General features: G+C 38.1%; 1 protein-coding gene across 1 annotated transcript in view; it reads left to right on the top strand.

Moving 5' to 3' along the window:
* CDH8 (cadherin 8) overlaps nt 1-25,443 on the top strand; it is a 390,892-nt gene that overhangs the window by 122,269 nt on the left and 243,180 nt on the right. Inside the window, exon 3 of the mRNA XM_043437761.1 lies at nt 15,595-15,889. Coding sequence (XP_043293696.1) covers nt 15,595-15,889 — 295 coding nt within the window. The remainder of the gene's footprint in view (nt 1-15,594; nt 15,890-25,443) is intronic.

Genomic DNA, 25,443 nt, shown 5'->3' with positions numbered 1-25,443 from the left:
TGGAGTGGGGTGCCATTGCCTTCTCCATCAATGGACATGACTTTGAGCAAACTCTGAGAGATAGTGAAGGACTGGGAAGCTTAGGGTGCTGCAGTCCATAGGTTCACAAAGAGTCAGACTTGACTCAGCAACAAAACAACAATAAAACTCTTCTATTCAAGTCTAACTCCTGTCATTTCTTTGCTAACTTTTCTCTGAATCCTTGTACATTCACATCTGTGAATCCTTACACATATATCATAAAAAGCAAATATTTTATTCTAGGAAAATCTCCGTTATTTTCCTTTTTTGCATTTTGGGGTCAATAAAGAATGGACAGGAAATATGCAAGGAGAATCACAATAGGCTCTCTTCCCCAAAACTAATTATTAAACTAGGATATTTTACTTGATAAAGGCAAAAGGAAAGGATTTCAGTTTCTGCTGGATTCATTATGAAGATGGAAACTGTCACCTCTGGTTACAGGTACTTCTATTTTTCTTCATGTTTGGTTCTGGCACACAGTGCTAAAATAATAAAGTGAACATAAACTTGAGAAGCAGCTAGACTTGGATTCCTATCCATTCTTCATCCCTTTCTACATGCGATATTGAGCCACATTGTTTAAAATTCTAATCTTTAGATTCTTAGTAAACCGAGGAGTTGAATATGTCACTCATAGGGTTGTTGTGATACTTAAATGAAATAGAAAAGAAGATAGACCTAGAGTCCGTCAGACAGAGTCAAGTCAGTCAGAGAATGAAAAACAAATGTATATTAATGCATATATATGGAATCTAGAAAAATGGTACAGATGAACCTATTTTGCAGGGCAGGAATAGAGATGCAGATGTAGAAAACAGGCTTGTGGACAGAGCGGGGGAAGAGCAGGGTGGGGGGAAGTGAGAGAGTAGCATTGATGTATACACACTACCACGTGTAATGTGGATTTCCAGTGAGAAGCTGTTGTGTGGCACAGGGAGCCCAACTTGGTGCCCTCCAAGGACTTAGAGGGCGGGATTGGTGGGGAGGTTGGAGGGAGGTTCTAGAGGGAGGGAATATAATCATACACGTGGCCGATCCACTTTGTTGTGCAGTAGGAACCATTGCAACATTATAAAGCAAATATACTCCAGTTAAAAAAAGAAGAAAATAAACATATCTGGTATAAGGAAGCTCTTGGTCTTCTTAGAAAAATGACTGAATAAGCAAAGAATGTGGCAGCTACCCGTGCCTGGGTTTCTGGGGGTAACCATGTATTTTCTGAGGGAGCATCCATGACAGAATACTGAGAAATTAAAGCAGCTATGCAGAGTGGAAGGACGTGTCTAAATAAGCACGGGGTGTTTGAGCTATATAATGTCTGAGAAGTCATTTTATACTTTTTATTTTATAAGTGAAGGAAGGTACAATTAGAAAGAGTACAAGGGTTACCCACAGACACTAGATATCTGATATATAAATGTAGCAGCATTTCAACAATTCTATAATTGTACTGATTGGAAGTATTAGATTAGTTTTCTGTGGTTGCTGTGACAAATTACCACAAACATCGTGGCTTAACATGACATGGATGTCTTATCTTATAATTATGTAGGTCAGAAATCAACATAGGCCTCTCCGGGCTAAGATAAGGCATCTGCATGTGTTCTTTTCTGGAGCCTCCAGGGAGAATCTGTTATTTCTTTTTAAACCTTTTCAGTCTAGAGGCTACTCATTTCTTGGTTTTCGGCCTTTTCTTACATCTTCAAAGTGAGCAGACTTGAATCTGTCTGACCATTATTCTGCAATCATATTTCCCTCTGACCACAGACAGAAAAAGTTTCTTAAAGGATACATATAATTAGATTGGGCTCACCTGGATAACCCAGAATAATGTACCCATTTCGGGGTCCTTAAATTAGTCACATACATAAAGGCCCTTTTGACAGGTAAGGTAACATATTTATAGGTTCTAGTAGTGAGGGCATGGATATCTTTGGGGGGCTATCCATCAGTCTACAGCACTTAGAATTGTAACACATCAGTAGCATCATTGTAAGTTGCAGCCACCATTTTGTATGAGTAAGGTATTCATTGATAAGAAGCTGGTGTGCTTTGGGAGGAGGATATGTTAGCTTGCTGGAGCTGGCATAATAACAAGTAGAAGACAGAGTAGCTTAAAGCAACAGAAGTTTCTTTTCTCACAGTTCTGGAGGCCAAAAGTCCCGGTGTCAGCAGGTTGGGTGTCTCCCTGGATCTCTCTCTCTGGCTTGCAGACGACTGCCCTCCGGCTGCCCTTTCACGTGCCTTCTCCACGTGGTCTTTCCTCTGCGCATGTGTCCCTGGTATCTCTCTCTGAGTGTCTAAGCTTCCTCTTCTTATAAGGACACAAGTCAGATTGAATTAAGACCCATCTTAATGATCTCATTTTGACTTAAACATACTCTTTAATGGCTCTATCGCCAGATATAATCACGTGCTTTTCTTTTTAAATTTCTATTGAAGTATGGTGATTTAACATATGTTATTTTCAGGTGTACAGCACAATGATTCAGTTATTTTATATATATGATATATATGTATTATATATGCATATACATATGAATGTATATGAATCTATGTGCTGCCTGCAATGCAGGAGACTCAGGTTTGATCCCTGGGTTGCAAAGATCCCCTGGAGAAGGAAATGGCAACCTATATCTATAAATATATATATGATATCATCACATTCTGAAGTACTGGGGGTTAGAACTTCAACATATTAATTTTGAAGAAGAAACTATTGACCTTCTAACAGAGGACCTGAACGAATTATTTGTACTTTTGTTTAAGAATGAAAAAACTTCATTTTCATAAAAAATACCTATGATATCAGTATTATTGCTGGGGATTTATGGATTTCCAACAGATCTATTTATAGTGTGAAAAGTAGGGGCATTTTTAGTTTTCAGGTTGGTGTTGACATTAGGAATTTTTTCAGCTAACTTCTAAGCTTCGTTGACAGAGTGGAGATGGAGGGGACAGATACATACGTACCCTCACACACACACACACACACTCACTCTTAAGCACACACATATTTATAGCGTTGAAGGCTGTATTAGCATCTAATTCCATAAGTGATGTTATATTAGGTTCCATTTCCACATCATTATGGTCGTTAGTCACTAAGTCATGTCCAATTTTGCAACTCCATGGACTATAGCCCTCCAGACTCCTCTGTCGAGATTTCCCAAGCAAGAATACTGGAGTAGGTTGCCATTTCCTTTTCCAGGGGATCTCTCCAACCCAGGGATGGAACATGGGTCTTTTGCATTGCAGACAGTCTTCTGCATTGCAGGCAGATTCTTTACCAACTGAGCCACCAGGGAAGCCCCGCCCCCACCCCATCACTATAGGAATACTATAGGGATGATACTTGGGGGAGTAGAGTTAAAATAATTAAGAACAACTTTTACATACATACTATCCTTATAACAGTCAAGTAAATGTTTTTATAATAGTGCTAATGGCCTTGTTAGTATCATTTTAATAAAAAGAAACTAAAATAGGGAAATTTAAAGTGATTTGTCTGAAATCATATCTACCAGTTTTAATTCAAATCAGGTTTTCTGATTGTCATTTTTCGAAAAGGAAGGGTGTTTGTGAATCTATTTATTTAGCCATCCTCTCATCCACTTCTTTGTGCCCCCATGCATTCTCCGACAAAACCGTTTATCTGCTCTTCCTCTTCCTCTTAATTTTTTATCAGCACCCTTGTCCATTCGTCCACCCACACATCAATAATCCATTCATCCACCCATTGAGTTATCTGACTTGAAAATGTGATTATTTCTGTTAAATCTGTGCTTTGGTCATGACTCTCTTCTTTATTATTGAGGTTGTAAATGAGACAGTTTACAGTGCTCAAAGGGTAGAAGTGGGTGACACAGCTAAGTTATTGTCAGGCTTTAAAATTTGGGTTTTGGGGGTTTTTTTGGCCATGCCACATGGCCTGTGGGATCTTAGTTCCCCAACCAGGGATTGAACCAGGGTCCCCTGAATTGGAAGCATGAAGTCTTAACCACTGGACCACCCTTGTCAGGGTTTTTGATCTCATAAAAAAGTGATTTGCCAGTGTCATACCCTATTCTATAGCCAAAACTAAATCCCAGGTTTATGTTATTTCATTTTCAACTTTAACTTCAATGTTCTTCCAAGTTCATGGCATTTTGATTACCTCACAGTCCCTTTATAAAGAGAGAATTTCAGAGAGAATAGATGACTGTCATTTGGTTATCCACTGTGTTCTTTCCCACTGTGAGCTTGTCAAGTTTTTGGATAACAAGATGCATCCTATTTAGCAAGTAATTGTGATTACCACATCAGAAATTTGTCTCATATTTTCAACTCCTATTGGGACTCTGGTTAATCAAGCTCTTTTCAAACATAAAGGACACTGACACAGCCTTCTTAAATGTTTTCTCCTTTTTCCCCAGTATAACTGAAGGTTATACTGGTCCCATCACTTCATGGCAAATAGATGGGGAAACAGTGGGAACAGTGACAGACTTTATTTTTTTGGGCTCCAAAATCACTGCAAATGGTGACTGCAGCCATGAAATTAAAAGACGCTTACTCCTTGGAAGAAAAGTTATGACCAACCTAAATAGCATATTAAAAAGTAGAGATGTTGCTTTGCCAGCAAAGGTCTGTCTAGTCAAAGCTATGGTTTTTCCAGTGCTCATGTATGGATGTTAGAGTTGGACTATAAAGAAAGTGAAAGTGAAGCTGCTCAGTTGTGTCTGACTCTTGGCGACCCCATGGACTGTAGCCTGCACCAGGCTTCTTCGTCCATGGGATTTTCCAGGCAAGACTACTGAGAAAGCTGAGCACCAAAGAATTGATGCTTTTGAACTGTGTTGTTGGAGAAGACTCTTGAGAATCCCTTGGACTGCAAGGAGGTCCAACCAATCTACCCTAAAGGAAATAAGTCCTGAATATTCATTGGAAGGACTGATGCTGAAGCTGAAACTCCAATACTTTGGCCACCTGCTGTGAAGAGCTGATTCATTTGAAAAGACCCTGATGCTGGGAAAGTTTGAAGGCGGGATGAGAAGGGGACGACAGAGGATGAGATGCTTGGATGGCATTACTGACTCCATGTCCATGAGTTTGAGTAAACTCTGGGAGTTGGTGATGGGCAGGGAAGCCTGGCATGCTGCAGTCCATGGGGTCGCAAAGAGCTGGAGATGACTGAGCAACTGAACTGAACTGAACTGAACTGAAGGTTTCAATCTAAATTGACCTTTGAATATTAATAATATCCTGAATACATGTTTTAAATAGCCACATCCATTTAAAATCTACTTCTTTTGTTTGGCTAATAATCTTAGTTGTCTCCTTTTAGTCCTGTTCACCTTGCTTACATTGTATATTATCACATTGTCTATTTATTTTGAACAGAATTTCCCCCTCTCATATCAATATCTATCTATATAAATAGATATATCCTATATATAGGATATATATTGATCTATCTATCTATATAGATCTATTGATCTATTGTTCTATTGATCTATCTATCCATATATATAGAAAGATAGAAAATTTTTCAAGAGATTTGCGGAAAGTGATGGTTGAGTTGAAAACTAAACATGCTCCAAGGATCTTTGTATGAGAATCTCTTATAATTTATAGTTGAACTCCCAGGTACTATGTCTGCTTTAATATAAGACCAGGAATAGGACTCTGAGAGAGAATAATTTGTTATGTTTTCCCAAATCAGTCTTTTTAGTGAGAAACCCTGTGGTCCTTCCCCTACCTACTCACCAATATGTCCATTTGTTCATTCATGTGTCAATTCATAGAATTTAATGTGCTTTTGAACCTAAATGGAAAAATGGGACTGAGACTCTTACTCAGCCATCCCTCTATTTATTATTTTTATGCATGCATTCCCCAATAAAACCATCCATCCATCCATTTTCCTTCACTTAATTCTGTTAGTGACCAATGTCTTCATCCATCCATCCACTCCTTGATCCATTCACCTAAATCTCTTTTTAGTAATAGGCCCACAATTATTATCCACCCACACTGTGGCACACACAAGCATTTTATTCAATGACACAATGCACATTGACCACCCCCTTTTACTTCTAGGCTTACAGTTTTTGAATAACAAGAAATAAAAATGAAGTACGCTTTAAACACCTTACAGTTTTATTTGTGAAAGACACATTACTAAAGCTGAAAAAAGAGTAAAAGCTTCCAAATACATCTACTGTGTGTACTTCCTAAACAGGTGAATAAGTACCAAATACGTCATTATAGTCCCAATATAAGGATGTCCAATGTAAGAGTTTAAGCTACTTTGTACAAAGAGCATTTTAGTCAAGAAGTAACATTCTTGTATTTACTATGAAGTGATGCTGCATGTCGAATTCTGACCCACAGTATATTGTTAGGTGCATTTTTCTTGGAAAGAAGTTCTGGTTTTGGCAGAATCTATTATTGTGATTCCAAGATTCGGTCTCCACAAGAATCCACCCTATATGCAGTTTTGTTTGAATGTTTTAGCTCCTAGAAGATAATGTGTTTTACCGATCATCTATTGGCACATTTTAAGCATTACAAAAACCCTATTGGTTTTGTAATGGTAGGGTGTTAAAACTGTTATTAAAACACTTTACAAACAAGGACACTGAATTCTGGGGAGATTAAGCAAATCCCTCAGTGTATTCCTGTTTGTTCTATTTCTTATCGGGATTTCATTCTGGTTCCCATAATATCAATTACAACTTTATACATCTTTGATTGCCTTGGAGAAACATATTGACTTCCAACCCTGTAAGATTTAATATATTAGCCAGTATGTTATCAACATACATACGATAAGGAAGTATTACTGTTCGGTTGCTAAGTGTCCAGCTCCTTGTGACTCCATGGACTGCAGCATGATGCCAGGTTTCCCTGTCCTTCATCATCTCCTGGAGTTTGTTCAAACATGTGTATTGAGTCGGTGATGCCATCCAACCATCTCATCCTCTGTTGCCCTAATCGGCCCCACCCTCACTCTTTCCCAGCATCAGGGTCTTTCCCAGTGAGTCGGCTTCTTGCATCAGGTGGCCAAAGTATTGGAACTTCAACTTGAGCATCAGTCCTTCTAATGATATGTCCAGTTGAAAGGAGTTCACTGTCTTTTATGCCCCTATAGTTGCTTAAATATTGAAGTCTTGATCTCAGCACTTAAAGAAAAGAAAAAGAAATCTGAGAATACAGAATTTAAGCATTCTCAGAGCATGTTTATGATCATTTCAGTAGGATAGGCACACTTATGTTATTTTTCCTATGACATCATTATGGAATGGATCCATCTCCTTTCTCTGAATCCTATCAACAAGGATAATTTGGCTTCACTTGTGTGTGGGTCTTTATATAAAGAGAAATTTTGCTTATCATGATGGCTCAGATAGTTGAAATGCTATTTATCATCGAAACATTCCCTTTTTTTAAAAAAAATTAAACTTGGGAAATTTCTTTATTGGAGTCTGGCTAAGAGAGATGGATTTGCTGTAAGCTTGCATGTCATGTTTCCAAACCCATAAAGCTGTGGTCCAGACTGAAGAAAGTAGCAAATTTGCCAAGGTCATGAGTGTTGGCTCGCAAAGCCTCTTGGTAAACAGCCTGCCAGCCTCTTCTTGTCAATATTCTCTGTTTGCATTCCTATTAGTTGAGCATACCGCCTTTCTATTTCTGTCTCTACTCTATTTCAAGCTTTTATATGACAAACTGTACTTATGGCTTCATACACATGGCTTCTAAATGTCTTTAAGAAATGCCTATTGCTGTTTAGGGACAGTGTAGGGAGCCTGCTCCAGTCCATCCATCTCCTCATATAGTGAACTAGGAGGTCCCCAGGCTAACTAGGTAAGCAGTTCTGGGGGTTTCTCTAGAATGATGCTAAAATGTATAGGCTCTGAAATCTGATTTACTCAGTTATATCTGGTTATTTGTTAATTATGTGAACTTGAGAAAGTCCATATATTTACAGAACCTGTGCCTCTCATCCTTGTAAAATCACTGACAAGGTGCAGGACTTTATGATAGATCCTGTATAGACACAACAGCCATTAGACTTAACTGAGCATCTGCTATGAACCAACTACTATGCTTGTTGTTGAGAAGATTGTTGAATAACGTATCTGGAGGCCCTGTCTTTGTGGCACTTACTATCATAGTAGCACAAGTATCGCATTCCTAATTCTGATTGTAATTTCGGATTCCTGCAGCCAGAAGCAGCAGTCACTCAGACTTGCTTCCAATTTTCTATTTCTCTGGGCATTGCTCCCCTTGGTCAGGTTAAGATGTTCAGTACTCACAATAGCAGCTAACACAGAGTGGAAAGACCAAACATCTGAGATATCAGGATGCTACACATTTGTCTCCTGTAAAACATCAGAATTTTTTTGTCAACATAGAAGGTCACCTCTAGGGTAAGATACTCGGTTCTAGTCTTTTAATTGGTGATCATGTCTTCTTCACCCTTTCACCCCGTAAGACAAATTTCAGGGTAATTTGGTTTGTATGAGAATGAAGGACTGTTATCATTTCACTGAATTATTTCTTCAGAGTGTATGATCACAAGCGTAAGTGCATATTCCCAATTCAATCTTACTAACATGCTGAGGTGTTCTTATGTCTATTACTTAGCTGTAGTTGTATAATTTGTTTCTGCAAATTGTTAAGAATGATGTGACTCAGAAATAGAGAACAGACTTGTGTTTGCTGAGGGGGAGGGGGAGCAGGCGAGGGAAGGATTGGGAGTTTGGGCTTAGTGAGGAAAAGTGTTATATATAGAATGTGTAAACAACAAGGTCCTACTGCATAGCACAGGGAATTGTATCCAATATCCTGTGATAAACCATAATGAAATGGAATATGAAAAAAGTATATCAGTCTATCTATATGAGTCACTTTGATATACAGCAGAAATTAACCCCACACTGCAAATCAACTATACTTCAATAAAATAAATGGAATATAAGGTGGCGTGACTGGATGAAATAACTATTTAGATTTACTGAAGTGGTATGACATTTCAGCATATAAAGGCATCTTACAAACGATGTGGTCCAATCTCACTCCTCCTACTCCATCTCCCACCATTGTATGCTTAATTTAGCTCTGAAGCATCAAGAACCCACGGTTGTCTAGTTCTACTTGAATATGATGATGGAACCAAACTCGTTCTTGAATGGACTGTTTCATGTTGGGTCAGCATTTTTTGTGAGATGTTCTATTGTGTGCAAGAAGGCTGAACTACAGGTTAAAATAAGTAGACTTCAAGTCAAACTTCTGGTCTTTCTGGTGGGAGAGCAGTTCAGAAACAGGAATGTATTGTTTTCCTATACCAACTTGCTCTTTCTCGTTATCTGCCCTTTCACTCCCCTAGCAGCCTAAATGTGTGCCTGATTTAGAGTGAAGCCCTGTATCCTTATCATTTTGGTCAAAAATTTATACTCTGTTTCTGGTCCCACCTTTGATATTAATTGGTTACCATTTAAGGATTAGATTATCCATCCATTCACTGATATAGATCGTTAGCCTGAAGCACCTGTGTCTCCCTAACAGGCACCTACTAGATACTGAGAATATAGTGTAAGATGTGACTTTATTTAAGTGTGCTAAGCTTGCTGTCCTCTCCAAAGGAAATTCGATTGATGAAAACCAGGAATCAGTAAGTGAGAGAGATTCATGTTGTAGTGATCCTTGTTAACCCCTTTGGGTTCCAAAGATGCTGACTCTCTCCCAGTAACTCTAGAGGAAAACAGGAAACTTGAGAAACTCTCCTAGGATGTCCTTTTAGATTGAGTGGAACTTCAAAGTAAGTTCCAACATCAGAGCTACAGATGTTCACATGAGGAGCTGATTTCCCCCATAGTTCCCTGAGTCCTATTCCACATCACTCACTCTCCAGGAAGAGGTGGGCGAGCATGGTAATTAAGTCATTCTTTGGTATTAAGATCAGTGCTCAGAGGAGACTTTATCTTCTCCTGGTTCTACTGTATTGATACTAGAAGTACTTCAGTGTCCTCAGGAATTCTGCAGAAGAAGGTGGAAAAGTAGTTTGTACTTTTATTTTTTTGACAGCCACAGAGCTATGTTCAGTCATCTGATCTTTAAGGGTAGATTTACTAATTTTAAATTCAGAAATAAATTGAACATTTAGAAAAGCAAAAAGATTATTTTCTTCTAGCCTCAATAAGCAGAAAGTGGCACAAATTCAAAGTAGTTTAGCCTTTCATGATAAGTTGGCTGAAATCACTAGATGTTAGATTAGTTTAGCTGCTTTCTTATTATAAGGACAATTTAGGCTCAATATAGAAATTTAGAAGAGTAAAATACAAACTGTAGTACAATTAAACAGGGATTAGTCACTGCTTGTATTAGTTTCGACTAATCTCACTGCACACTGAAATTTGAAAAATGAATGCAGTATTTTATTTTAAATAAAAAATTATATGTATCTAATTTAAAAAAGAGAGATGGATGACACTGAAGGATAGGGTGGGAGGGGCTCTTTTCTGAGGACAGTGCTCTGTGAATATCAGGCATATTCATTCATTGTCATCCATCCACTTATCCTTCCCTTGATGTTCCTTCTGCTATGTCTTAGAAGTTCTGCTAAAATTGAATGCAGAATTGAGGGAACTCAAGGGTTTTATGTTTAGAGTAGATAAGGTTTCAGCTCACTAGACCTCACATTGCTAAATTTCCTCACTCTTCTTTAAATTACTATTTTGAAAATAAACTGAGACCTTTATAAACTGAGCTCTTCCCTTCCCTTCCTTTCCACTCACCTTACTCCACAAATACTTTGAGCCCCAGCAGCATGACAGGCACCTTACTAGGCAGTGGGAATGCAAAGGAAAGGGGAAAGGCAAATGTTTCTTCCCGTGGCTTTTAAAGTTTAAACTTGCAATTAGGGGACATTATGCAAATATATGAAAGATAGGGCGCGTGTAATTACATTGATGCTCACAATTCAGCTCAGTTATGTTGTAGTCCTGTTATGATCCCTGAAATCGAAGACGTAACATGAATGACCAGTGAATAGCCAGGATTGCTCACTGTATACCCAACACTCGTGCTCCTCGCCCAGGCTGCAAGGAGGGACCACAGAGGTTCATCTGGTTGTAGATGACACAGATCATGGGTGCTGGGCTGAACTTGGAGTCCTAAATTGAGGTAGCTTTGTGAATTGATGTCTAAGTTTTCCTCTGACTTTCTCTTTCCCTTTGCTTCTAAGACTTTTGCTAACGGGTGCATGCCTACCACTGTGATTTACCGAAACAAAACTATTATGATGCCGGGCTTCTTACTGAAAGTGTGTGAATATGGACTGTTGTTGCCTTTATAAAGTCAGATCTGAACTCTATAGTTTGCTCTCGAAACTCTACATAATCTGACCCCTTCCTGGCTTTCTATCCTTATTTCTTGTCACCTCTCTTTTTCCTAAAGTCAGTACACAGACTGTTAAATCATCTCTAGCTTATCTCAGTCAGTATGCCATCTCTTACCTGTGGATCTTCACCCATACGTTCACCTGTGTTTGGAGATTATCCCCTCCCGCTTTGCAATCTGAAATTTTAACCATTACTTTTTGAAAATAATATTCTCCAGGCCAGAATACTGGAGTGGGTAGCCTTTCCCTTCTTCAGGGGATCTTCCCGACCCAGGGATCGAACCGGGGACTCCTGCATTGGAGGCGGATTCTTTACCAACTGAGCTATCAGGGAAGCCTAAAACAATAATTTCATTTATTTATTTTTGGCTGGTCTGAGTCTTCAGAGCTGCATAGACTTTTCTCTAGTTGCGGTGGGTGAGAACTGCTCTCTAGCTGTGGTCCTCGGGCTTCTCATTGTGGAGGCTTCTTGTGTGGAGCCCAGGCTGCAGGGTGTGCGGGCTTCGGTAGAGACTCGTGGGCTCAGCTGTCGTGGCTCCGGGCTCTCGAGCACAGGCTCAGTACTTGTGGCCCATGGGCTTAGTTGCTCAGCAGCGTGGGAACCCGTGACTCCTGCATTGGCAGGTGGATTCCTTATCATTGAGACACCAGGGAAACCCAACTCATTACTTTTTTGTAGTGGCCTTTGCTGTTCCCCACACTCCATTTTGTGAGTTAAATAAATTTGACATATGCACTCCATCCCCACCTCCCCCCACCACCCCAGATTTCTTTCTGTATCAGAGCCTTGGAGCATGTATTTGAATCCAGGAAATTTACTTTAAACCCTATGCTGTTAAGATTGCCACTTGCTGATAGTAAATCCTATGGAAAAGTTCCCTAAAAATCTCTGAATATCAGTCATTTCATTGTTGAAATGCAGAAATGGTCTCTGGTTGGCTGTGAGAATGGTATTACATATGTAGATGCAAAATGTTTACCAGATAATAAGTGGTCAGTACGCGTGACAGTAATAGTAATAGTAACAATAACGAATATTTTCTGTTTGGGTTATCTCCCACAAAGCTGTGGGTTTTTGAAGGCAGAGACCATGTCTGTGTTGCTTATAATAATGTTTGGTGCATAATTAACCAATGACTGGATGAGGTCTTTGTACCACAGCCAGGCCAACATCTTACCACTCCAGCCAATTTGCATGTGGCCCTTATCTTGGTATAATTAGCAGAAGCAGTTCTTGGGAGAGATGGTCCTCACACTTCCAGATGATGCACGGTGTGTGAAAATGTGGTGCATTTGGGATGTCTTTGGCATCATGATCTCACAGAGAAGGTCCTGGGGTGGGTTGACAGAATAGTCTTGATACATTGAAGTGAGCAGCTTTAAACAGACGCATGAAGACCAACCAAGACAGCAGCAGCTTATTAGCATGTATTCTGATTCCTCAGGACCAGATGTGGAGTCTTACGAACATTTGCTCCCTGTAAATTGCTATTCTTACACACCCACAGGTCTTTATTTGTAATGTCAAGTTGGTTACTTCAATGGGCCATGTGCAAGTGTGTGCGCCAATATTAATAACAGGATGAAAGGAATGCATATGGAAACACAATACTCTGCCTTTTAAGATCATGAGGGCTCTGGATTTTGCTGACATTTGCTAAAAATAATTTTCCAGAAGAAAGAGGAAGTACACAGTGTTTGCTAAGAGCTTTTCTCTCCATTTTTTCAGGATGGAATTTTGGGAACTTTTCACTCAGCTTGCAGTTAGGCTTTATTATAGTGTTTTCAGGTAGTTGTGCATAGTTGAGGATGTTATGAAGTAGAAACAGCTTCAGTCATTGTACAGTTAACATTTAATTTTTCTGTTTTTTCAAATAGATCACCTCAGATTATAAAACCAATTCTGCAAAATAGGTGTCTCATCTCCATATTAGAGGCAAAGTAACTGAAGCTCAAACAAATGTGTTAATTTTTTCAGTTCACGTAGTTAGAGAGATCTGAGTCTTAGCTTATTGTTTTTTCAAAACCTATGCTGTTCCCTTCTCCCTCAGTTACTTCTAAATACAAAGGACCGCCAACATATAAGAATATGATATGATTTACTAATCAGAGGCTGTTGATAAATGTATGGAAAATATGGTACAAATAAGTTCTAACATAAATAATAACAGTATTTTGAATGACTTAATATTTGATAGCAAAACTGTGATGGGCAAGAGTGACACATGCCAATACATTCTGAGTCTCAGGAATGCATGTATATGAACGGGAACATCCATGAATCATACTTTATTCAAATTTTTCTTTTTTAATAAAAATGCTAATAGAATATTAAAATGCACATAAATTAAAATGATCATAAATTAGGATTAATAGCACATTAATGAATTATATTCCCACATTCATTAAGATAAAGTGGCATTTCAATATTTCCTCTTGTTAATAAGTTTAGTACAATAAATGAAATGGATACAATTTGCGGTTCAATAAATATTTGATGTAATCTTATGCTGTAACTTTTTAAAATATTCAGAAGTAAAATAGGAGATCTAGATGCATTTGGATGCTTCGTTGCTGTTTTATGTCTTTTGTATAATCTTTTCATTTATTGAGGAGCTAAATAAAATTTAAATTGGCAAAGAAAGTGATAAAATCTGTTCTGAATAAAAAGTGATCCCAAGAGAACGCAAAGCCTTTTGAGTTTCTAGGAGTTTTTTTGCACAAGACTTTTTTTCTTCAATATATACATATATATATTTTAAGGAACAGGTATTTAAAAATCTCATGATGCAAGAACTAACTGCACGTGTGCTTAGTCGTTCAGTCGTGTCTGACTCTTTGCACCTCCATGGGCTGTAGCCCGCCAGGCTCCTCTGTCCATGGGGGTTTTCCAGGCAAGAACACTGGAGTGGGTTGCTGTGTCCTCCTCCAAGGGATCTTCCCAACCCAGGGATCGAACCCAGGTCTCCTGCATTGCAGGTGGATTCTTTACCATCTGATCCACCAGGGAAGCCCAAGAACTAACTATATTGGCATTTAAATAATTGTGTTTAACTGAAAATATGTGCATTTAAGCAATATTTTATAACTATAATCCAATGAATTTTCCTTTTAAAAATGAGAATTAAAAATATATATTCTTCTTTCATTTTATTTTTTAATAGGAGTCTGTATAGTATAAAGAAACAGCACCATATATCAGAACACTTTTGTTTCCCTCCTGAGAATAAACTGTGAAATTTTGGGGTTCTGTTTTCCCCAGTACATACCAAAATGTTTTAGGCAGAGTAGGTGTTCAGTAAATACTTGTTGTCATGATTGAAAATGGAGCTGAATTCCTGCTGCAAAGTTTTTATTTCTCAAAGAAGTCCCATTTCTGGAAAATGTGCTCCCATAATCTGGCCTCAGTCATCTTTGCAAAATGGGAATAATTTTCCTGGACTAGAAGAATCATACAAATCAAAGGGGAAAAAAAAACTTACACAAACATAAGGTCTTAATATCCATCAGATTGTTAGAATTATGTCAGAGTTTTGAATATAGCAGCCAGAGCTGAGTTGAACTTTAGGCCTGCTGCACTTGTTTCTATCAAATAGAAACTGTGGAGATGTTACGATATACCTTCTCAAACTTCCCTTTTCTCGTGTTTCATATGGAATATTCTAATTCAATGACTTTTGGAAAAAATGAAAAGAATTAGTACATGAGAAGTGATTCACACAGTTTTTGGCACACAGATAGTAGCCCATAAAAATAGCTAATAATAATAATCTTTAAATGTATTAACCAATTGAAAAGAATGCATACATTTTTATATATTTTTATCAATCTTTTTATCATTCTAATTGCACATCAGTTCATACTAAACAAGTAAATATATGAACAAATTGAAGGAACACATATACTTTAATGTTTTCTGCTCAATTTTTTTTATCATTGCAAATGTATATCAATTTATACTGAACAGGCCAGAGTATGTTTTAAAGGCATTCAAGTGTATTTGACTCTCATTACCTTACTTGATATACAGAGGGTTGCACAGACTCTTTGTATAGCTACTATTGGCAGAAATTGATGAAGTTATAATCAATGTAGAAAGAAACAACTTTATATTGAAACATGAGGTAGTTAAAACATACTTTGCAAATTGCCACATCACTAACCAATGTCCCCTTTCATTTTAGCTACACACAGACCTGGATCCTGGGAGCAAAAAAATCAAATACATCCTGTCAGGCGATGGAGCTGGGACTATCTTTCAAATAAATGATGTAACAGGAGATATCCATGCTATAAAAAGACTTGATCGAGAGGAAAAAGCTGAGTACACCCTAACAGCTCAAGCAGTGGACTGGGAGACAAATAAGCCTCTTGAGCCTCCTTCTGAATTTATTATTAAAGTCCAAGATATCAACGACAATGCCCCAGAGTTTCTCAATGGACCCTACCATGCCACCGTACCAGAGATGTCCATTTTGGGTATGTATGCTTCCATTTTTCACAGAACTGTTAACAATCATCTTTAAAATAGCTTTTGGCATCAGGGATAGTGTGTGATTGAATAAGAGACATTTATTACCGTCTTATCTCTAATTTGCATTTCCAAATCCCCATTTTTGGCCTCAGTTCCACAGCTCAATAGCTTTAGTCCCTGAGTAATAGGAACTGACGAAGCAGTTTTATTAAAATCTCTCTCCTTGCACGACAGTACTTCAATAGGCTGAATTTGTATTCCTCTCATAGACCTGGAGTTCGAGTATTGTTACTGAAGCGGATTTATCAAGATTTGTTCCAACATGCCAGACTAATCCTATTGATATTTGCTTGATGTTTAATTATTTGTTTGTGTGTATTCACATGCAGATATAGCACATAGAGAAATAGGAAACCGTCTAGGTCTGTAGTCAGCCAGATATTGCATTGAGCTGGTGGGTAGAGTCTAGAGTGGATTAGGAAATCAGCTACTAGAGGCTTGTGTGTTGTGCTCATCTTACTTGGACTGAACTTTTTAAAGAATCCTTGCTATCACCAATGACTCACTCCCACTTTTTGTGAGCCACTGAAATATTCATTATACTCCACAGAACAACATTTATTCCAAAACACGGTTTTCTACCTTTTTCTTCCCTTTTTTTGTATTTGCTTATTTATCCCCAAATCAGTGTTATCTGGCAGTTCAGCCGGTAAACAATCTGCCTGCAATGCAGGAGACCCCAGTTCAATTCCTGGGTTGGGAAGATCTGTTGGAGAAGAGATAGACTACCCAGTCCAGTATTCTCAGGTTTCCCTGGTGGCTCAGATGGTGAAGAATCCACCTGCAATGCAGGACACCTGGGTTTGATCCCTGGGTTGGGAAGATTCCCTGGAGAAGGGAACAGTTACCCACTCCAATATTCTGGCCTGGAGAACTCCATGGACAGAGGAGCCTGGTGGGGTACAGTCCATGGGGTTGCAGAGTTGGACGACTGAGTGACTTTCACTTCACTTCATCCCCAAACTCTGGCCTTGATACAGGAATTCCTGACCCAGGACTTTATACTATAATAAAAGGGAATTTTAGAATTCTTCCTTGTCTGACAAAAGCAGTAGACAGAATCCAAGATCCAGGGCCCAAGAGCACCAAAGTCATTCCTAAGCATACAGTGGATGGAATGGATACCCCGGTTTGTTTCAAACTGCATTTAAGGCAACCTATAGTCTATGCAGCAAAATCACATAAATTAGAAGTAGGAGAACATAATGTGATAAAACACACACACACACAAATAGAGATACAAATCAAAAACCCCAATTAGGTAAATAGTTTGGCTTCATTTGATCTCTTATTTTTTAACCTACACTATAACTTTGGTAGATGCACCCATTGCAGCAGCAAATCAGAATTGGCTTCAGGTGTTCACATCTTACCAGTGTATTTCTTCTACCAAGACTCTATTTTGTCTATTCCTTGTGTGAAGAATCCAACTTTTACGTATTTTTTTTCTTCTTATCAAAATCAAATCACTCCTCTATGGTAGGCTGAAATGACACTTCTTCTAGGAAAATTTGTGGGAGACTTCTAGGGATTTCTAGCAGGAAGTTCTCTCTCTTCCATCACTACTACAGCAGAAAGGAACCCATGAACAATCAAAAACACCTTCATGTTCATACTTCTTTTAAATTCTGACAGGTAAACAGGAGCTGAGAAATGCTATATTTTTTTCTTTCTTTTTATTTACTTCTTATTTCATCAAGTTATTTAGGGCAGAGAACTTGCCTAATCCATCTTTAAAAAAAAAAACTTTTTATTGTATATTGAGGTATAGATGATTGACAATGTTGTGATAGTTTCATGTGGAACAGTGAAGGGGACTCAGCCATACATGCATGTGTATTCATTCTCCCCCAAGTTCCCCTCCCCTCCAGGCTGCCACGTAACATTGAGCAGAATTCCATGTGCTGTATAGTAGTTCCTTCTTGGTTATCCATCTTAAATATAGCAGTGTGTACCTGTCCACCAAACTTCCAAACTATCCCATCCCTTGTTTATTCCCCTGGCGACCATAAATTTGATCTCTAAGTTTATGAGTCTGTCTCTGTTAGTGTAAGGTGATTTTAAAGGACTATTACCACTTACAATACATACAGAATCGTTATTGTTTAATTGCTAAGTCATGTTCAATTCTTTATGACCCCATGGACTGTAGCCTGCTAGGCTCCTCTGCTCATGAGATTTCCCAGGCAAGAATACTGGAGTGGGTTGCCATTTCCTTCTCCAGGGCATCTTCCTGATCCAGGGAGAGTACCCACGTCTCCTGGATTGGCAGATTAATTCTTTACTGCTGAGCCACCTGGAAGCCCCACATAGAGAATACTTAATCTTAATTACTAATAAATGATCAACAGAAAGCTGCTATTTTTTTCTTCATTATTATACTTTCTACATCTTTAATGGCCAAGTCTATACCTATTTATTGTAGATGTGTCAGAGGCTTCCATTCCTGTGTGTGTGAGTCATGCCCCTGATAAATATGCTGAGGGAAAAAAATAAAATACAAACTTCTACAAACTTCATGGTCAATTTCAGCTAAGGAAAGGAATTTAAAGATATTATTAGCTATATAACGCAATGTGTATGTGCACTTATACATTGTTCCTCTATCTCAAAGATTTTTCTTTATGAGTATAGCAATATAGTATAGTATTTCTTTATAAATAGAGTATAGTATTTATACTATATTTATACTATAGTATATGTACAATATACTATACTATATGTACAATATAGTATAGTATTTCTTTATAAAAGAAATAATCTACACCAACTTACATAGTTATTTTAAAAATGCTTAGCTTGTTACCTCTCTGCTGAAAACCACATGGAATATGCTGCAGTTGAAGGAGTGGGTTTTGAAACCAAATGGATGAAATTTTGAATCCTGGTTCTATCCCTTATTATCTGCTCGACTTTGAAATTCAAGGAGGTGAAACTGTTGCTTATTTCCCTTGGCCACAGTGCAAAGATAACAACTTCTATCTTGCTTTCATTTTTTGAGAATCACATGATAAAATAGAAGGTAAAGGCATGCCATAAAGTAAAGAAGTGTTCAATAATTGGTAGTTGTGGTTTATAAAATTATTTTTATTAATCTCATTCCCATATTACCTGTGGACTTTACCTTTGTATCGATTTTATGCATCGGGTGTCTGGTTTCTGTTTGACTCCAGCCTCTCTGGTTAAAGGAGGAAGAGGCAGCGGCACTATTTTATTGTCAAGTGTGAATTATTCCCTTCATTTCTCATGAAGGTGAATATCAGGATGAAGGTCAGCTCCTATCTCTGTTCTCTCCCCATTACCACTGCTCTCTTCCAGCCTGCCTCTTCCCTCCCTGCCTGCCTTCTTTCATTTTTCTTCCTTTGCTACTGCAGAAATGCCAACACCTGCACCTGAACACCCTGAAGAATGCCAGCAAGGACTGGGGGATTTCATTGTTGCAGAGAGTGAAAAATAAAATTCTAATTGAAAAATTTACCAATATTACATTGAAATGAATGTGATATTCCAGAACTGTCTGCCAGTTGACAGGCTGTCAAGACAAAACACACATATATATTTGCCCAAATGGCAGCCAAATTATTTTAGAACCATCTTATTTGGAAACTGGAGGCAGAGCTCTTTTATATTCTACTGTTTATTTCAGAACTTGATGAGAATTCACTTTTATAGCAATACTGCGTAAAGAACGATGTGTGAGCTTGTCTGATTTTTACTGTGGATCCCAAGCTAGCAAGGTTGAAGTTGGTTTTTCAGTGAAAATTTGCCCACACTTAATAAGTTCCAGACACTTTAAATATTTTTATGCTATTGGATATTGGAGTGAGGGATTGTAAACCTTGATTGTGTGTTCACATCTGTGCTGAGTTGCGTCTGACTCTGGTACCCCGTGGACTGTAGCCCACCAGAATCCTCTGTCCATGGAATTTTTCAGGCAAGAATACTGGAGTGGGTTGCTATTTCCTACTCCAGGGAATCCTCCCAACCCAGGGATCAAACCCTCATCTCTTGTGTCCACACCTGGGTTCAGGTAAAATGAACTCTGTATTTAGCTTGAAAATAGAATCTCAGATAATTTGTCTACAAATCTGCTTTCTACTTGTATTAGTGATATAACCCAACTAAGCCTCACCTTCTCTATCTGTGTAGTATGCATAAGAATCCCTACCTAAGAAAATATGTTTGGAAAAATTCATGATTGTATTTGAATTACTTGGCATGGCCATTGAGTTGGTGCTCAGTTGATACTTGTTTCTTTACAAACATCCATCTTTGAGCTGCTTTTACTAGTATGATTCAATAAGTTGTGTATATGGTATGAATGCCTTGAAAGTGAAGTGAAAGGCGCTAAGTCATGTCTGACTCTTTGCCACCCTCGACTGTATGGACTATATCGTACATGGATTCTCCAGGCCAGAACACTGGAGTGGGTAGCTATTTCCTTTTCCAGGGGATCTTCCCAACCCAGGGATCAAACCCAGGTCTCCTGCATTGCAGGCAGATTCTTTACCAGCTGAGCCACCAGGGAAGCCCAAGAATACTGGAGTGGGTAGCCTATCCCTTCTCCAGTGGATCTTCCCAGCCCAGGAATTGAACTGGGGTTTCCTGCATTGCAGGCAGATTCTTTACCACCTGAATTATGAGGGAAGCCCTGTGAATGCCTTAGTCAATGAAAAGTTGCTTAAGAAGCCTTAAGTTTATGTTTCACAATTGCACACATTGGAATGAACCCTATTTTATTCTAACGGGTATGTTAGTAAAGATGGAGATAAAGGATGGATGAGAAAGCCAAGTAGGACTTGAGCTGGTATGAATGACTATGTAACTGCAAAGTTACATAAACATAAACATAAACTGGAGGTTTTCTTAGTTTTCTTTGAGATTCAAGTCTTCTCTAATGGTGATCAGTGTGTATTAAAAAGTTGCTATATTCCCAATGCTGTTAAAAGCTTGCAATATTCACAACAGTCTTTTAACATTAGTACTGATATTACCTTTTCTATTCATTATTTTTAATCAGAAAAGTGGGGGAAATAATAGCTAATCCAAACTGAGATATTCAATGGAGGAGCTGGGATTGAATCCAGGTATCTGGCTCTTCTTTCCAAGGTTTTAACCAGTATGTTATACTAAACTTTGATAATATCTCTAGAAAACTTCATTTATATATGTTCTATGATTCCACTGCCTAATGATTCTGTTGCCTATTAATAATAGTTACTGTTTTTCCAAAGTGGAAGAGCTCTTTAGATTAGCATACTTTCCAAATTAAATGAAGAGCTGGACAAAGAGGACAGGAGTTTGACAAAGAGAAGTATGGGTGAAATCTTATGCAGTTTTTAAAAATATAAGAACAATATATCACATAGAAATTCAAATCACAGTAAAATTAATTGAGAGCCATTTGGTGAATAAATGGGGCTGAAGTGCTGTTAATATTAAAGTAAAAACCAAAGAGAATAACTGGGATTGACTCTGGATTTCCTGGTGGTGACTGCAAAAGAGAATGCACTCTCCATCAAAAAATATTAATCAAAAAATCAGAAGGTCAAGAGGTTCCTTAGTAAAATATATTTTGGAAAGGAAAATCTCATTGCTTTGCAAAGGCTCATAACTATAGAGGTTATGGATGTCAGTACATAATATGCAAGGAGACTTACTCTACTTGAAACAGTGACTCAGCCAAAGGTAAAGTGTTAACATTTGAGAACAGTTTCAGTGTTGTCCGTTCTATGTGTTATTCTCACTCTCCTATCTTCTCTTATTATTAGTAACATGTCTTTTCTTTGTGATTTTGTTCTTTTTTGGTGCATGTATGTGTGCTAAGTCACTTCAGTTGTGTCTGACTCTTTGCAACCCCATGGACTGTAGTCCCCCAGGCTCCTCTGTTCATGGGGATTCCCCAGGCAAGAATATTGGAGTGGGTTGCCATGCCCTCCTCCAAGAATTCCCAACCCAGGAATGAAACCCGTGTCTCTTATGTCTCCTGCATTGGCAGGTGGGTTCTCTACTGGTAGCACCACCTGGGAAGCCCTTTTTTATGGTAAACATCTTCAAATCCTCTTTTGGAAGATGGCCCATGTGAAATACAGGCTATTTCTTTTGTGTTGTTCATCATCTTTAATTTGGAATACATTTAATCTTAGAAAGAAGGTGCAGTTATAGTCCAAATTAATGTTTCCTCAACTTTTAGAGGGTGCATTGCTGAGATGATACCCCATCACCATGAGATTCTTCAATCAGTCTTTGCCACATGGATGATTTTCTACACAAGCACAATACAGCCATCAAAATTAGGAAATTAATAGTGATACACCATTGCTAGTGGATGCGTCGACCTCAGTCAGATGTCTCCAGTTGTCCTAATAAAGTCTTTTTATAGCAAAAGGATCAAATCTAGACCTCCATGAGTTCTAGACTTACCATGAGTTCACCTCTATACCTCCAATGCCAAAGCAACACCACAAGGCTCATTCTAATTGTTTCTTTTTCTCCAACAGTGAGAACCCTGTTTCTTTTCACTTGATGTATTTGGTGTTAATATCACCCCTCACTGCTGTAGTAAGTGATTTTCATTTGCTCCTCTGCCCATCCCCTGACTCCCTGACACAAACGTTGATTGCTGTTTCACTCTACCTCTACCTTCCTGCCTTTCTGTGAATTCTTACCTCGCCAGCCATACGTAATAACTTTTGGAATGAACTGTTTAGGTGGCAGGCAGTCAGGAATGGGGGCAGGAAACTATATGATACTCTCAAATTTTGTTCTCTTGTGTATTTCAGTTGTATTTATGGTACAACAGACCTATGGCAATGGCGCCAACCTGTGCTCAAAATAGATTTACTGAAAAAAATCAAAGTTAATCGGTAAACACCGAATTAAAGAAAGTAAAATGATTTTCATACATCAGACTGTTTAAAGCATTAATATACAAGAATTTGATAAATTCATATTTTATGCCCTTTTGGAGATTCAGACATTTATATGATCCCAGAAACTATTTTTAAAAAGTATCTTGCAAAACTGCATAATTTTATACTATAAAAGTTTTAAAAACACATGTCTAATGAGAAGAGAATTTTGAATCTATGTTAGGTCACATGTTAATGTAGCATGCAGCTAAATAGTCAAATTTGCAATTTCTAAAGAGCAAATTAAAAATTATGATGACTCTAGCTTACATGCATTAGCTTGTTATTCTTGTCACTGCCTGATAGATATTTTCATCCCATAAAAAGAAGTTTCCCCAATTAATAATTAGAAATTCATTTTCATATTTTTTATTATTAAAGAAGCAGTTTATGTCACAGAAGCTTAAAAGATCAAAGGATGTTCATACTGACAAACTGTCTTAAACCTAACATACATCTTTTTTATATTGTGGAGGTGGTGGTTTTCCTTCTCTCTCTCGGCTCGATTTTGAAAAGATTCGGTAGCATTTCTGTGTTTTAAAGGAGAGATGCAAAGTGAGAAAGAGAAAAACATATCTTGATGGATTTGATTATCGTTCTTGTCTTATTTGATTCAGAGTGACAAACAAAATTGAAATTCTGTAGGAAAACATGGGTGGGAAATCACGAAGATTGAAATAAACACTTTTCAAAGAGATGCAGCTGCCCTACCTGCCATCAGCGTCTGTAGCAGCTGTGGTTCCCAGGCTCCAGGAAGGCAGAGGCCTGTGTAGCTTCTGTTCCGCAGAAGGAAGGTACTTGCATTGTTCTTGTGGTTCGGTTGCTAAGTCATGTCCGACACTTTGTGACCCCAGGGACTGCATAGACAGTTGGTATAGTAACTGAATGTTTTCTTATATCTTATGATAAAATTGAAGCAGTGATTTCTGATATGCAGATTTCGGTTGTACCCACAGGTCTCCCTAATTGATCTATGGCTTAGAAATTACTGGAGTATACAAATGGGAAAGATACTGGCAGTGAACTGTGAGAGGTACCTGAAACCACTTAGTCTTCCTAAAGGCATTGTTATTTCTATACGGTGGCTAAGAACAAGATCGGCATATAATGATGGGGATATAAACAAGGTTTATTTGAAAGCCTTCTCTGAAGAGAAAACTCCTTCCATCAAATTTTGCTTTAATGCTTACTCCTCTGTACTCTCTAAACCGTAAGGGGACATTTTATGAATCAATTAAGGATAACAATATACAATCAATTTATTGTACTGTCCCTAATGGGATTCTTACATTTTTTGGTCAACTTATAATCCTGATATCTTTAATTTTAATGTTCTATAGGCTAAATATCAACCCAAATATGTGAATGCAGTTAGGATAGCTTGTGGTGGTGGTTTAGTTGCCAAGTCGTGTCTGACTCTTGCAACCCCATGGACTGTAGCCTGCCAGGCTCCTCTGTCCATGGGATTCTCCAGGCAAGAGTACTGGAGTGGGCTGCCATTTCCTTCTCCTATAGGATAGCTTAGGGAAGTTGTTAAACTTATATAGAAATCTACCTTCTAGAGTCACTTTGAAAATAGTTAAAATTATAGAACTACTCATTTTAGGGCTGCCTCAGGAACTCCAGACCCAATTCCATTTCGGGGTTTCATTGCCAACATAAACTGGACATTTTCAATGGTCTCTTCTTGTAGATTTGGTCTGTTGACTTAGGAATTTCATGTAACCACCAGAAATCTTTGAATTCTTTCTAAAGATGAATTCTCAATCACTAGCCAGTAAATTTTTTTTCAGAATGGTATAAATCAAAACAGAATCTTACAAATACCTCATTTGATTTTGCAAGTTGTAATATTGGTGTCACTGTTGTTCTATATAATAGAATATTACATAAAATATATTTCAGTAATTCCATAATAACCTGAAACTTGAACCTATTGGAAACAGTCTGTCGTTAACTCCATCCCAACTGGTGAACAGAGTGGAATTCTCTGTGGGATGGGATTAATTTAGAGACCTGTCTCTCCCATTCATGAGTATCTCTTAATTTGAATTGGTGATCTAGAAGATTAAAATCAAACCTTTGACTCAGCATTTTCAGTATCTGAGTGGAGGCAGCTTTGAGATCAACCTGTCCATATCAACCAGGTCATTCGCTCAATATCCCAATTATACAATCGATTCCCAGCCTATTCATAACAGTAGCTAAAGCTAACTTTCTGTTTCTTTCCCTTTTATTTTTTCCCTCCATTTTGCCCCTGTGCTCATTCACAGTGAAACTCAATTTGATTATCAAATTAAACTCAGTTTAATTATCCTAATATTGTTTCTTTAAGCTCTTCAGAAATATGTCTTCTACTTACATTTTTTAAGCTTTATTTATCTATTTTATTATTTTTGGTTGTGCTCGATCTTCATTGTTGTGTGCTGGCTTTCTCTAGTTGTGGCAAGCATGGGCTACTCTCTAGCTGTGGTGTGTGGGCTTCTCATTGCAGTGGCTTCTTTTGTTGGGGAGCACGGGCTCCAGGGTGCACGGGCTTCACTAGTTGTGGCACATGGGCTCAGTACTTGAAGCGCATGGGCTTAGTT

Source organism: Cervus canadensis, chromosome 18, assembly GCF_019320065.1.
Source record: "Cervus canadensis isolate Bull #8, Minnesota chromosome 18, ASM1932006v1, whole genome shotgun sequence".
NCBI classification, from domain to species: Eukaryota; Metazoa; Chordata; class Mammalia; order Artiodactyla; family Cervidae; genus Cervus; species Cervus canadensis.
The sequence above is the reverse complement of the archived record's forward strand: the minus strand, read 5'-3'. Positions and strand labels throughout refer to the sequence as shown.